At 40.4% G+C, this 15,146-nt stretch overlaps 2 protein-coding genes across 4 annotated transcripts in view; both read right to left on the bottom strand.

Moving 5' to 3' along the window:
• Trappc3l (trafficking protein particle complex 3 like) overlaps positions 1 to 3,326 on the bottom strand; it is a 36,568-nt gene extending 33,242 nt beyond the window's left edge. The window contains exon 1 of the mRNA XM_032888370.1: positions 2,708 to 3,326. Within this exon, the coding sequence (XP_032744261.1) occupies positions 2,708 to 2,764 (57 nt within the window). The 5' untranslated portion in view covers positions 2,765 to 3,326. The remainder of the gene's footprint in view (positions 1 to 2,707) is intronic.
• The window catches only part of P4ha1 (prolyl 4-hydroxylase subunit alpha 1), a 1,160,453-nt gene that overhangs the window by 1,122,837 nt on the left and 22,470 nt on the right, over positions 1 to 15,146 (bottom strand). The gene's annotated exons all lie outside the window — the stretch shown is intronic.

Genomic DNA, 15,146 nt, shown 5'->3' with positions numbered 1-15,146 from the left:
GAGGAATGGATACAGAAAATGTGGTACATCTACACAATGGAATATTACTCAGCTATCAAAAACAATGACTTTATGAAATTCCTAGGCAAATGGTTGGAACTGGAAAATATCCTGAGTGAGCTAACCCAATCACAGAAAGACATACATGGTATGCACTCACTGATAAGTGGCTATTAGCCCAAATGCTTGAATTACCCTAGATGCCTAGAACAAATGAAACTCAAGACGGATGATCAAAATGTGAATGCTTCACTCCTTCTTTAAAAGGGGAACAAGAATACCTTAGGCAGGGAAGAGAGAGGCAAAGATTAAAACAGAGACTGAAGGAACACCCATTCAGAGCCTGCCCCACATGTGGCCCATACATATACAGCCACCCAATTAGACAAGATGGATGAAGCAAAGAAGTGCAGACCGACAGGAGCCGGATGTAGATCTCTCCTGAGAGACACAGCCAGAATACAGCAAATACAGAGGCGAATGCCAGCAGCAAACCACTGAACTGAGAATAGGACCCCCGTTGAAGGAATCAGAGAAAGAACTTGAAGAGCTTGAAGGGCCGAGACCCCTATATGTACAACAATGCCAAGCAACCAGAGCTCCAGGACTAAGCCACTACCTAAAGACTATACATGGACTGACCCTGGACTCTGACCTCATAGGTAGCAATGAATATCCTAGTAAGAGCACCAGTGGAAGGGAAGCCCTGGTCCTGCTAAGACTGAACCCCAGTGAACTAGACTGTTGGGGGAGGGCGGCAATGGGGGAGGGTTGGGAGGAACACCCACAAGGAAGGGGGGGAGGGAAGGGGACGTTTGCCCGGAAACCGGGAAAGGGAATAACACTCGAAATGTACATAAGAAATACTCAAGTTAATTAAAAAAAAAAAAGATAGTGGCAAGGCATCCAAATAGTTTAATATTTGGGTGAAATCTGTGAGATAAGAATGTACCTTTCTCCTAGCTTCCTCATTAACAGTTTGTCCTGGGTAGAGTGTGAGTTTCCAGGATGAGTACTCCATGGAAATATCCTATGCTTATATCTGCCCCAGGAAGTAACGTGGGGAATCAGAATCCCCTCTAGAAGGCTTTATCACCTGGAGAAGTGGACAGCTAGGAAATCACGGTGATGTGCTCCTTGCTTGAATGAGGTCCAGGAATAAGTCAATCAGCAAATATCAGTTCTATACAACAGTGAGAGATCTTAACAAATACAGCAGAAACAAAGGCTTGGAAACAAAGAGATGCTGTTGGGTCCAAAGTGACCCAAAATGGTAGTACTGGCAGTGGAGGGCCAGCCCAGACAGGACCCTGCTAGGTAAACAGAAGGTAAATAGACACCTAAACTCAGTACTCCTCAGGAATTTCATAGGGCAGGTCATTACTTTCCTTATCTACTTCTCTAATGGTTAAACTACCCTGTACAAAGGCCAATTAACCAAAACAGCCTACAACAGATCAAAGTCCCCATGCAAACTCCTCACAGGCTTTTCTGGTCTGCACCCTCCTCTGATACTGCCTGTTCCAATAAAACTGGCAAAGCTTTTCCTGCAGGGTGCTGTTCTCTATTCTCCAGCAGTTTGTGTCCCCCAATAAACTTTCTTTCTACCCATTGAGTGGTCTAGTTTGTGAATTTCACTGTGCCTTGCTTACAGATTTCTGGTTCTCCCTTGCACCCTTCTGATTACATTTTTTAGCACGTCACTTAAGATAAGTTGTAAAAGAAGGCGAATATATGTGCAGCATGCATGTGTGTATATGTGCATGTGTGTATATGTGTATGTGTGTGTGTCTACATGTGTGTGCATATGTATGTATATATATTTGTGAATGTGTGTGCATGTGTGTGTGTGTGTGTGTGTGTGTGTGTATGTGTGCACAAAAGAGGCAGTTAAGAGGGCATAGAAGCTGCTGTAAAGGGGAAATAGAGATTTCTATCCTGACTATAGAAGGACCGTCCAGAGGTTAGCCACAGATAGCCCTTGGAGTATATAGTGCTGTGATGATAACACAGTGAAAGTTCTGGGCAAGCTTTGATTGTGAAAGGAGCATTCAGGGTAAATAAACAATAAAAATTGTTTACAAAAGGAAGAAGACAAATATAATTAAGAAGAGGAGGAAGAGGAAGAAGAGGAAAGGGAAAGGGAAAGAGAAGAAAAATAGGGAGGAGGAGAAGAATGGACAATAAGTAAAATTCAGACACATGCGGTACAAAAGCATTTCTTTATAAAAAAAGAAAAATTTTAAAAGAAAAATAAACTTCAGACACATTGATGTCTCTGTCTTGAAAAATCTGGTTCAAATTCACTTTATTTTGGCAGTTTTCCTATTCACATGAAAATATTTATCAGGTCACCTCAGGCAACATTATTTGAAAAAACACAGAATGCCCACAGAAAGGACTGGAAACATTTAGGTGGGGGTTGGGGGGAAGAAACAAAAGAAAAGCCCCACAGAACTAGATAACTAGGGCAAGTTTGCAGCTTACTTCCTTTCTAAATTCAAAAGAAAACCCAATCTGTCTTCTGCATCACAATATAACTTTCCTGTCTGCCTCTCTGTTATCAAAGTTTCTCTTTGAATTTACTGTTCTGAGAAATGTGTCCACTCTCATTAATGGTCTTACATACTGACTTTCAACAAACAATGCGGTTTCACTTGGACTGCTTCCTATGGGAAGCATTTTTTTTAAAAAAAGATTTACTTACTTGATTATTATCTGTAAAACACTTAAGGCAGGCAATTCTCTCCACTGCAATACCCATGGTAAGCACAAGTGGAGTCTGGTGCACTGAGTCCCTGCCAAGTCCAGCCTCTGGAATAAAGGAAAGTAAACAGCAGGCTCCAAAATGTAGGTCAGAGCGTTCTGAGAAGGTAAGAGTCACATTTTACTAGTTTATCTCAGAATAGTTTTAATACCCGAGCATTATTTCTGAGGGGTTCCCATGATGCCATGCTGTACCATTACGGTCATGGTTGATGATGGGCTGCTGTGGACATTTGAGAGCCTGGCAGATCATCTAGGGGGTCTGAAAATGACCGAGCATAAAAACTTTATCCAGAAGGTTTCTAATTGAGTGGGAAGATTAGAAATGTTCTTTTCAGAACTACAAACATATGATATACAGAGAAAGTCATAGTGAATGACTGATTGGGCAGAAGACAAACAATACCCAGAGAGAGAGAGAGGTTCTTGCTCACAAGATGGCCTGAATTCGACACCTGGAACTCACAGAAGAGGAGGACCAGCTTTCTGAAGCTGTCCTCTAACTTCGACATAGGATCTACAGACACACACACACACACACACACACACACACACACACACACACACACACACTCCTTTTTAAAAAATGGGCAAAATCTACAAGACAGAGAATCCTGTATAACACCAGAAGCATGGAGAGAAAAACCACAAATCAAAACAAAACAAACCAACCAAGAAAATATTAGCAACTACCTGGAAGAAGAAACAAGTAACTAGCAGAAATTCACTAAAATGGAAAGAGACTGCAACAGGGCCTGTCCAGTGGCCTGTTAGGACCGATCAAGCAGTTTTCCAATTCAGATATTACATCCTAGAATATACTTCAGTAAACCCTGAAATGAACTTTATTGCTGGCAACTAGAGGAGTCTATCTACAGCATTTTGGCTCCATGATAAGTTTTAGGATGCATTTCAAACAGTTTTCAAAGTAATGTGAAAACATAATTAGCAATTATATTTAGTGTTTACATTTTGCAATTGCGGCTGACCTCAGAGTAGAGGGTTGAATATCACTCTTCTGAAACTTTCCATAATTATCTGGACAGGCAGTGACAAAAATAAACATTTTGATGAAATTATCAAGATGAATTAACTGTCTATTATTTAATGGGAATCAGATACTTTCCTGTTCTGGATTCTGCCGTAGTTTAAATCTTGTTACTGTGGTTTGTTACTATGCACTACCAGATATACTGGGTTTTTCAATATAGCAAATATGCTTAGATCACAGAGCTCCTTATTTGGTAGGAAGTAAGGTACTTCCTGTTCTAGAAAAGGGTCATGATCTTCAACTATAGATGAATGTAGATGCTAGCTTCATTTCTCTGTGTGTCTGGACAAATAGAGAAAAGATAGTCTATATATATGTGTGTGTGTGATTTAAAAACTCTTTTTTCTGAGTTCATATTTATAACACCTAATAAAGTCTATACTGTGTGGCAGAGCAGACTAAATAATAGCAATGTCGGACAATTTTCTCCTTTTAATAAGCTTGCTCATATAACAGAGAAATGAAATTGCCTAGAAATAAAAGATTGCACTGGAAAATACAAATAAAAGTTTACATGCACCATCATATCTTTGGAAGCTATTTTCTTTGACCAAAATCTCACATTGATGCCTAGCCTAGCTTCCATGGCTCAGGGGATCCTCCCACCTCAAACTGCAGAAGAACAAAGACTATTAGCATGACCACTGTGGCACTATACTCCTCAAGACATTTTTTTGTTACAGTAAGATGGGGGATTGACTCGAACACATGGGCACTGAAGAAAATTTCCTGAACAAAACACCAATGGCTTATGCTCTAAGATCAAGAATCGACAAATGGGATCTCATAAAACTGCAAAGCTTCTATAAGGCAAAGGACACTGTGGTTAGGACAAAATGGCAACCAACAGATTGGGAAAAGATCTTTACCAATCTTAGAACTGATAGAGGCCTTATATCCAAAATATACAAAGAACTCACAAAGTTAGACCTCAGGGAGACAAATAACCCTATTAAAAATGGGGTTCAGAGTTAAACAAAGAATTCACAGCTGAGGAATGGGGAATGGTTGAAAAGCACCTAAAGAAATGTTCAACATCTTTAGTCATAAGGGAAATGCAAATGAAAACAACCCTGAGATTCCACCTCACACCAGTCAGAATGGCTAAGATCAAAAACTCTAGTGACAGCAGATGCTGGCTGAAATGATGTGGAGAAAGAAGAACACTCTGCCATTGTAGGTGGGATTACAGACTGGTACAACCATTCTGGAATTCAGTCTGGAGCTTCCTCAGAAAATTGGACATAGAACTACCTCAGGACCGAGCTATATCTCACTTGGGCATATACCCAAAAGATGCCCCAACAAATAACAAAGACACATCCTCTACTATGTTCATAGCAGCCTTATTTATAATAGCCAGAAGCTGGAAAGAACCCAGATGCCCTTCAACAGAGGAATGGATATAGAAAATGTGGTGCATCTACACAATGGAATACTACTCAGCTATCAAAAACAATGACTATGAAATTTATAGGCAAATGGATGGAAGTGGAAAATATCATCCTGAGTGAGGTAACCCAATCACAGAAAAACACACACGGTATGCACTCGTTTATAAGTGGATATTAGCCCAAATGCTTGAATTACCCTAGATGCACAGAACACATGAAACTCAAGAAGGATGACCAAAATGCAGATGCTTCACTCCTTCTTTAAAAGGGGAACAAGCATACCCTTGGGAGGGAATAGGAAGGCAAAGTTTAGAACAGAGGCTGAAGGAACTCCTATTCAGAGCCTGCCCCACATGTGGCCCATACATATACAGCCACCAAACTAGATAAGATGGATGAAGCAAAGAAGTGCAGGCTGACAGGAACCAGATGTAGATCTCTCCTGAGAGACACAGCCAGAACATGTCAAATACGTAGGCGAATGCCAGTAGCAAACCACTGAACTGAGAACAGGACCCCTGTTGAAGGATTTAGAGAAAGGACTGAAAGAGCTTGAAGGGGCTTGAGACCCCATATGAACAACAATGCCAACCAACCAGAGCTTCTAGGGACTAAGCCACTACCCAAAGACTATACATGGACTGACCCTGGGATCCAACTGCATAGGTAGCAATGAGTAGCCTAGTAAGAGCACCAGTGGAAGGGGAAGCCCTTGGTCCTGCCAAGACTGAACCCCCAGTGAACGGGATTGTTGGAGGGTGAGCGGTAATGGGGGGAGGATGGGGAGGGGAACACCTTCATAGAAGGGGGGAGGGAAGGGTTAGGGGGACGTTTGTCTGAAAACTGGAAAAGGTAATAACAATTGAAATGTAAATAAGAAATAACCAATTTAATAGAGATGGAGAAAAAAAGAAAAAAAACCAACAAATTTATAATACAAAAAAAGATGGGAGGTTGAAATAGTGAAGTACATAGAAAGGAAACTAATCAATAGAAAAAAATTGGAAGATTAAATGTAAAATAATTGTATTTCTCAGACTGGTTAAAACTTTGGACTTAGGAGAGATGTCTCCATCTCTTGCCAGCTGCAGCACTGAAGAGTGAAGCTTAGGCCTAACCTGGGCAGCACAGTAAAGATGGCCCTGATGGAGAAGGGGCAGGTGAGCTGGACCTGAAGTTGTGAGAGCAGGAGAGCTATCCCAGACCCTCACCGGCATTTGAGATGCCTCTAAATCTTGCCTGAGCTACACAGTAGAGCTGGTCTTGCTGACATGGGGCCATGAGAGCAGGAGAGTTGGCCCTGTCCCTTGCCAGATGCAGCACTGGGTATGGTAGCTAGGGCAGTGTTTGAGAGCTTGCCCTGGTGATGTGGGTGAAAGACAGCTGGCAGACTGACCAACTCAGATACTACCCAGGCCCAGATCCAGGAATCTGAGTTGGCCCACCCAATATCTACCTTGCCTATGAACTGCTGGTCTGTGTGAAAGGGCTGGTTCTACAGATCCAAAGCTGCAGGATCACCAAGACACTGGGCAACTACAGGATATCCAAGAGGAGTCCTGGAGAGAATCCAGTATTGATAGTGTAGCAGAAGCAAGAGGCCTTGAACCAGACCAATGATTCATTGCAATGAACATTTGCAAGTAAAGATGTGTGGATAAAAGAGGACACACTGTGTCACACCACAGCTTTCCTGATGAGATTTTTGTTGTTGTTGTTGATTTATTTGTTTGTTTTATTTTTAAATTTTCTTTGTGGGGGAGGTTGCAAGGGCAGAGGTAGATATGAAGGGAAAGGGAGATGAAGGGGATTGGAGGGAGTGCAAGATGTACTATCCCAATGAATCAGTAAAAAAGTTAAAAAACTACCTTAGATGCAAATGCATATCTATGTTGCTTGCTTTTCATAATAGAGAGATTTAAGGAACAGAATCACATGTTCCTTTCCCTTTCTAAGGTGGGTCTTTGCTTACTTATCTTGACACTATAATTTCTGTCCCACAAACTGAATCTCATCCTTTCCCCACCTTGAAACCAACAGGTACTTCAGAAGGTAAACACGACTTAAAAGTCTGTGGGACCCCCACATAGTCATTAAGACTAAGCCCAGAGCTCACTTGCTATGGACAGTATCTGACACTTTGTGTTGCATGTTATGTCCTTGGGCTTACAAAGAGCAGATTGGGTCAGTAATGTCCTGGGGTTCTTGGCCATTCTACTGTCTAGTAATACCTCTAGCAGTAATTAAGTGGACGTTGGAAGTAATAGTTGTGACAGTGAGTTAGGGAGAGAATCGGTTATCACAGTGAAGAAATTCACAGAAACCAGAGGCAGTAGCTGTATTTGACAAATTCCACAATGTTCAATAAAAATCCTTAGTCTGAAGAAAAGTTTGTTGACTGAAAATAGTGCTCCTCCTCATTCTACTTGTTTTCAGTGGCAAGCTCTGGGGAAAGGGAAAAAATGTGGCTCCCTTTGCTCCTCCCACAACCCAGCTTGAGTTGCCTAGACAAGCATGAATTAGAGTGTAGAAGCAACAACAACGACAACAACAATAACAACACAAAAGCAGGTGGGTGAGGTCAAACATAAAGCCACAAAAGTAAAAAAAAAAGTGTCATAGCAATGGTTATATAAATGTTAATCACAATGGCCTATGTTCTCTGTATTGGTTGTAAGACAAAAGCCATTTTTAACTGCTCTGTGATGCTCCGTCTAAAACATAGAAATTTCCCTCCATTCCCTCCATTCCAAAAAGAAGATGCTATAGTAACAGACAGAGAGACACCTTCTTTGGTTCATATGTATATATATATATATATATATATATACATATATATATCATATGTATGAAATATATATATCTCAGAAATATCTGAGGAAGAATGAGGCTTATAAGGTTCATGAAACTCACAAGAAACTTCTGATTTAGTAAACTGAAGAGATTACTTCCCAAAGATATATGTCTGTATATTTAATCTATCTATCTATCTATCTATCTATCTATCTATCTATCTATCTATCTATCTATCTATCTCTATGTATGTATCTATGTCTATATCTATAATCTATATCTATCGGACAGTCTCCAGGAGCACCAACACACCAGAGAGCAGAGGTAAGACCCACTTTTCTGCTACCAAGTGACCTGCCTGGTGCATTCAAGACACACAGAGGCAGAAGTCCTCTGGGTCAGGGCACTTCCTGTTTCTGATTCTGCCCGGAATTGAACTGATAGCATCCCACAGTTCTCTACACCCAAATCCTGTGGGTAAAAGAGCTGAACACCCACAAATGCAGACATTCTGAGACCGCAGGAGAGACTGCCACTTCTGCACACCTCTGCCCACATCTCCAACCCAAGAGGAAACTGCACAGTGCCTTTGGACACAGGAATATAGGAACACTCAGCTGCTGGTACTCACAGTTCTGCTGTGTGCCCAGGACCAAACTGAACAGGCCAAACAGCTCCCTACACTCAAATCTTGTGGGGGAGAGAGCTGGACCCTCAGAAGTGTGAACACTCCTGAGAAGTCAGAGGAGACTATCCTCTGCCCACAGACCAGACCCAAGAGGCAATCACCTAGTGCCAACTGTGCCCACTGGGTGCAAGGATCTAGGAGCAATCAGGGGCAGGTCCCTTTGATTCCTGCCCACGCCTAGAGCTGGAAGACAGTCTCCAGGAGCACTGACATACCTGAAATCAGAGTACCTGCTCTCAGAAAAGGCTGAAAGAAAACAGGAAAACAGTTCTACAGGAGTGCTGACACAGAGGCCTACAGCAGGGTCAAGTCACTCTCAGAAACAGCAAGACAAGTAAACACCAGAGACAAGCCAATGGCTAGAGGCAAAAGCAGGAACCTAAGCAACAGAAACCAAGACTACTTGGCATCATCACAGCCCAGTTCTCCCAACAAAGAAAATACTGGATATCAAAACACACTGGAAAAGCAATATTTAGAGTTAAACTCACATTTTTGATAATGATGGAAGACTTTAAGAAAGACATAAAGAACATTGAAAATGGAAATAGAAACAATATAGAAAGCACAAAGGGAGACAACCCTGGATATAGAAAATCTAAGAAAAAGACAAGGAGTCGTAGATACAAGCATCACCAACAGAATACAAGAGAAAGAGGAGAGAATCTCAGGGGCAAAAGATAATGTAAATTGCAAAAGCTCCTAGCCCAAAACATAACAGGAAATCTAGGACACAAGGAGAAGATCAAACCTACGGATAATAGGTGAAGACTCCCAAATTAAAGGGCCAGTAAATATATTCAACAAAATTATAGAAGAAAACTTCCCTAACTTAAAGAAAGAGATGCCCACAAACATACAAGAAGCCTACAGAACTCCAAATAGATTGAGCCAGAAGAGAAATTCCTCCCATCACATAATAGTTAAAACACCAAATGCACAAAACAAAGAAAGAATATTAAAAGCAGTAAGGGAAAAAGACAGACCTATAAGAATTGCATCAGACTTCTCACCAGAGACTATGAAGCCAGAAGATCCTGGACAGATGTCATACAGACCCTAAGAGAACACAAATGCCAGCCCAAGTTACTGTATCCAGCAAAACTATCAATTAACATAGATGGAGAAACCAAGATATTCCATGACAAAACCAAATTTACACAATATCTTTCTACAAATCCAGTCTTACAAAAGATAATAGATGGAAAACTCCAACACAAAGAGAGAAACTACACTGCACAGAAAGCAAGAATATAAAATATAATTTCCTTGCAATGAAACTAAAAGAGAGACACACAAACATAATTCCACCTCTAACAATGAAAATAACAGGAAGCGACAACTACTATTCCTTAATATCTCTCAACATCAACGGACTCAATTCCCCAATAAAAAGACTGGATATGCAAAGAGGACCTGGCATTTTGCTGCATGCAGGAAATACACCCCAGAGACAAAGACAGACACTACCTCAGAGTAAATGATGGAAAACAACTTTCCAAGCAAATGGCTCAAAGAAACAAGCTGGAGTTGCCATTCTGATATCAAATAAAATTGACTTTCAACCAAAAGTCATTAAAAAAGATAAGGAAGGACACTTCATATTCATCAAAGGAAAAATCCACCAAGATGAATGCTCAATCCTAAATATCTATGCTCCAAATGCAAGGGCACCTACATTCATAAAAGAAACCTTACTAAAGCTCAAAGCACACATTGTACCTCACACAATAATAGTAGGAGATTTTGACACCCTACTCTATTCAATGGACAGATCATGGAACAGAAATTAAACAGAGACACAGAGAAACTAACAGAAGTTATGAACCAAATGTATTTAACAGATATTTATAGAACATTTCATCCTAAAACAAAAGGATATACCTTCTTCTCAGCACCTCATGGCACATTCTCCAAAATTGACCATATAATCAGTCACAAAACAGGCCTCAACAGATACAGGAAGATAGAAATAATCCCATACATCCTCTCAGATCACCATGGACTAAGACTTAACAACAATAATGACAGAAAGTCCACATATACATGGAAGTTGAACAATGCTCTACTTAATGACAACTTAGTCAAGGAAGAAATAAAGAAAGAAATTAAAGACTTCTTAGAATTTAATGAAAATGAAGATACAACATTACCAAATGTATGGGACAGAATGAAAGTGGTGCTAAGAGGAAAACTCATATCTCTGAGTGCCTGCAAAAAGAAACAGGAGAGAGCATACATTAGCAGCTTGACAGCACACCTAAAAGCTCTAGAACAGAAAGAAGCAAATACACACAAGAGGAGTAGAAGGGAGGAAATAATCAAACTCAGGGCTGAAGTCAACCAAGTAGAAAGGGAAAGAATACAAAAGAATACAAAGAATAAAAAAAAAAACCAAAAAAACCAGGAGCTGGTTCTTTGAAAAAACCAACAAGATAGATAAACCATTAGCCAGACTAACCAGAGGTCACAGAAAGTGTATCCAAATTAACAAAATCAGAAATGAAAAAGGAGACATAACAACAGAATCTAAAGAAATTTTAAATACTATCAGATCTTCTACAAAAGCCTATATTCAACAAAACTGGAAAATCTGGAGGAAATGGACAATTTTCTAGACAGTTACCAGGTACCAAAGTTAAATCAGGAACAAATAAACCATCTAAATAAACCCATAACTCCTAAAGAAATAGAAGCAGTTATTAAAAGTCTCCCAACCAAAAAGAGCTCAGGACCAGATGGGTTTAGTGCAGAATTCTATCAGACCTTCATAGAAGACCTCACACCAATACTGTTCAAACTATTTCACAAAATAGAAACAGACGGAGCACTACCAAATTCCATCTGAGAAGCCATAATTACTCGTATCCTGAAACCACACAAAGACCCAACAAAGAAAGAGAACTTCAGACCAATTTCTCTTATAAATATTGATGCAAAAATACTCAATAAAATTCTTGAAAACCGAATCCAAGAACACATCAAAACGATCATCCATCATGATCAATTAGGCTTCATCACAGGGATGCAGGGATGGTTTAATGTATGAAAATCCATCAATGTAATCCACTATATAAAAAAACTCAAAGATAAGAACCACATGATCTTTTCATTAGATGCTGAGAAAGCATTTGACAAAATTCAACAACCCTTCATGATAAAAGTCCTGGAAAGATCAGGAATTCAAGGCCCATATCTAAACATAGTAAAAGCAATATATAGCAAACCAGTAGCTAACATCACACTAAATGTCGAGAAACTTGAAGCAACCCCACTAAAATCAGGGACTAGACAAGGCTGCCCACTCTCTCCCTACTTATTCAAGTCAGTACTCGAAGTCCTAGCCAGAGTAATCAGACATCAAAAGGAGGTCAAAGGGATACAAATTGGAAGGGAAGAAATCAAAACATCACTATTTGCAGATGATATGATAGTGTACTTAAGTGACCCCAAAAGTTCCACCAGAGAACTACTTAACCTGATAAACAACTTCAGCCAAGTGTCGGGGTATAAAATGAACTCAAATAAATCAGTAGCCTTTCTCTACCCAAAGGATAAACAGGCTGAGAAAGAAATGAGGGAAATGACACCCTTCACAATAGTCCCAAATAATATAAAATATCTTGGTGTATAACTTTGATCAGGCAAGTGAAAGATCTGTATGATACAAACTTCAAGTCTCTGAAGAAAGAAATTGAGGAAGATCTCAGAAGATGGAAAGATTTCCCATGCTCATGGATTGGCAAGATTAATATAGTAAAGATGGTCATTTTGCAAAAGCATTCTAAAGATTCAATGCAATCCCCATCAAAATTCCTACTCAATTCTTTATTGAGACAGAAAGAGCAATTCGCAAATTCATTTGGAATAACAAAAAAACCTAGGATAGCAAAAACTATCCTCAACAATGAAAGAACTTCTGGGGAAATCACTATCCCTGAACTCAAGCAGTATTACAGAGCAATAGTGATAAAAACTGCATGGTATTGGTACAGACACAGACAGATAGACCAGTGGAATAGAATTGATGACCCAGAAATGATCCCACACACCTATGGTCACTTGATCTTTGACAAAGGAGACAAAGGAGACAAACCATTCAATGGAAAAAAGACAGCATTTTCAACAAATGGTGCTGTTTCAACTGGAGGTCAACATGTAGAAGAATGCAGATGGATCCATTCTTATCACCATGTACAAAGCTTAAGTCCAAGTGGATCAAGGACCTCCACATCAAACCAGATACACTCAAACTAATAGAAGAAAAAGTGAGAAGGAGTCTCGAACACATGGTCACTGGGGAAAATTTCCTGAACAAAACACAAATGGCTTATGCTCTAAGATCAAGAATCGACAAATGGGACCTTATAAAACTACAAAGCTTCTGTAAGGCAAAAGACACTGTCATTAAGGCAAAACAGCAACCAACAGATTGGGAAAAGATCTTTTTCAATCTACAAACTACATCTGATAGAGGGCTAATATCCAAAATATACAAAGAACTCAAGAAGTTAGACTCCAGAGAGCCAAACAACCCTATTAAAAATGGGGTACAGAGCTAAACAAAACATTCTCAGCTGAGGATTATCAAATAGCCAAAAAGCACCTAATGACATGTTCAACATCCTTAGTCATAAAGGAAATGCAAATCAAAACAACCCTGAGATTCCACCTCACACTAGTCAGAATGGCTAAGATCAAAAACTCAGGTGACAGCAGATGCTGGCGAGGATGTTGAGGAAGAAGAACCCTCCTCCACTATTGGTGGGATTGCAAACTGGTGCAACCACTCTGGAAATCAGTCTGGAGGTTCCTCAGAAAATTGGACATTCCACTACCTGAGGACCCAGCTATACCTCTCCTGGGCATATACCGAAAGATGCTCCAACATACAACAAAGACACAATCTCCACTATGTTCATAGCAGCCTTATTTATAATAGCCAGAAGGTAGAAAGAACCGAGATGCCCTTCATCAGAGGGATAGATTAAAAAAATGTGGTACATATACAAAATGAAGTACTACTCAGCTATCAAAAATAATGACTTCATGAAATTCATAGGCAAATGGAATGAACTAGAAAATATTATCCTGTGTGAGGTAACCCAATCACAGGAAAACACACTTGGTATGCACTCATTGATAAGTGGATATTAGCCCAAAAGCTCGAATTACCCAAGATGCAATCCACAGACCACAGGAAGCTCAAGAAGGATGACCAAAATGCAGATGCTCCCACTCCTTCTTAAAAGGGGAAAAATATCCATACAAGGGTATATGGAACCATAGTTTAGAGCAGAGACTGAAGGAACAGCCATTCAGAGCCTGACCCACATGTGGCCCATATAACTATACAGCCACCAAAACTAGATAAGATTGATGAAGCTAAAAAGTGCATATTGAAAGGGACTGGATATAGATCTCTCCTGAGAGACACATTCAGAGCATGTCCAATACTGAGGTCAATGCTAGCACACCCCCTTTGGGGGAATCAGAAGAAGGTTTGAAAGAGTTGAAAGAGCTTGCAACCCCATAAGAACAACAATGCCAACCAACCAGAGCTTCCAGGGACTAAACCACTACCGAAAGGCTGTAAATGGACTGACCTAGGGCTCCAACTTCATAGGTAGCAGAGAATAGCATTGTTGGGGCACCAGTGAAAGGAGAAGCCCTTGATCCTGCCAAGGTTGGACAACCTGTACAGCGCAAAGTTAGGGGCGGGGGTTTGTAAGAGAGGGTGGATGCAGGGAACACCCGTATGGGGGAGGGGGAGGGAATGGGGGCTTATGGACAGGAAACCTGGAAAGTGAATAACATTTGAAATGTGAGTAAAGAAATATATCTAATTTTAAAAAGGGGGGAAAAAAGGAAAGTATATTTGGACTATACATGGACTGACCCTTGGCTCCAGCTGCATATGTAGCAGAGGATGGCCTTGTTGGGTGCCAGTGGGAGGAGAAGACCTTGATCCCGCCAAGGCTGGACCCCCCCAGTGTAGGGGAATGTGGGGTGTGGGCAGGAAGGGTGGGTGTTGGGGAAGGGAACAACACCCTTATAGAAGAAGGGGAGGGGGATGAGATAGGGTGCTTACGGACAGGAAACCAGGAAAGGGAGTAACATTAGAAATGTAAATAGAAAAATATCTAACAAAACAAAGGAAGAAAAAATAAAGAAAATCTATTTGTGTGACAACACTGTTATGTTAATTACATTGGCAAATGATAATTGGTCTCTATGGCATCCTAGAGAAACCATCATGGTGACCCTGACCCAATGGTAGAAACTGTGTTAACATTGATGAGCAGCACCTGTGCAAGGCCAAGCAGTTAGAAATGTGGGCACTGTGAGGGAGGATTTGGAATCTGCTCTCACCACAATTGGGTATGTACCAGAAGTTGGCTAAACCCAGAGTTCAGCTAAGAACAATAAAATAATATGGAAAACAAGCTAACAG

Source organism: Rattus rattus, chromosome 18, assembly GCF_011064425.1.
Source record: "Rattus rattus isolate New Zealand chromosome 18, Rrattus_CSIRO_v1, whole genome shotgun sequence".
NCBI lineage: Eukaryota > Metazoa > Chordata > Mammalia > Rodentia > Muridae > Rattus > Rattus rattus.
The sequence above is the reverse complement of the archived record's forward strand: the minus strand, read 5'-3'. Positions and strand labels throughout refer to the sequence as shown.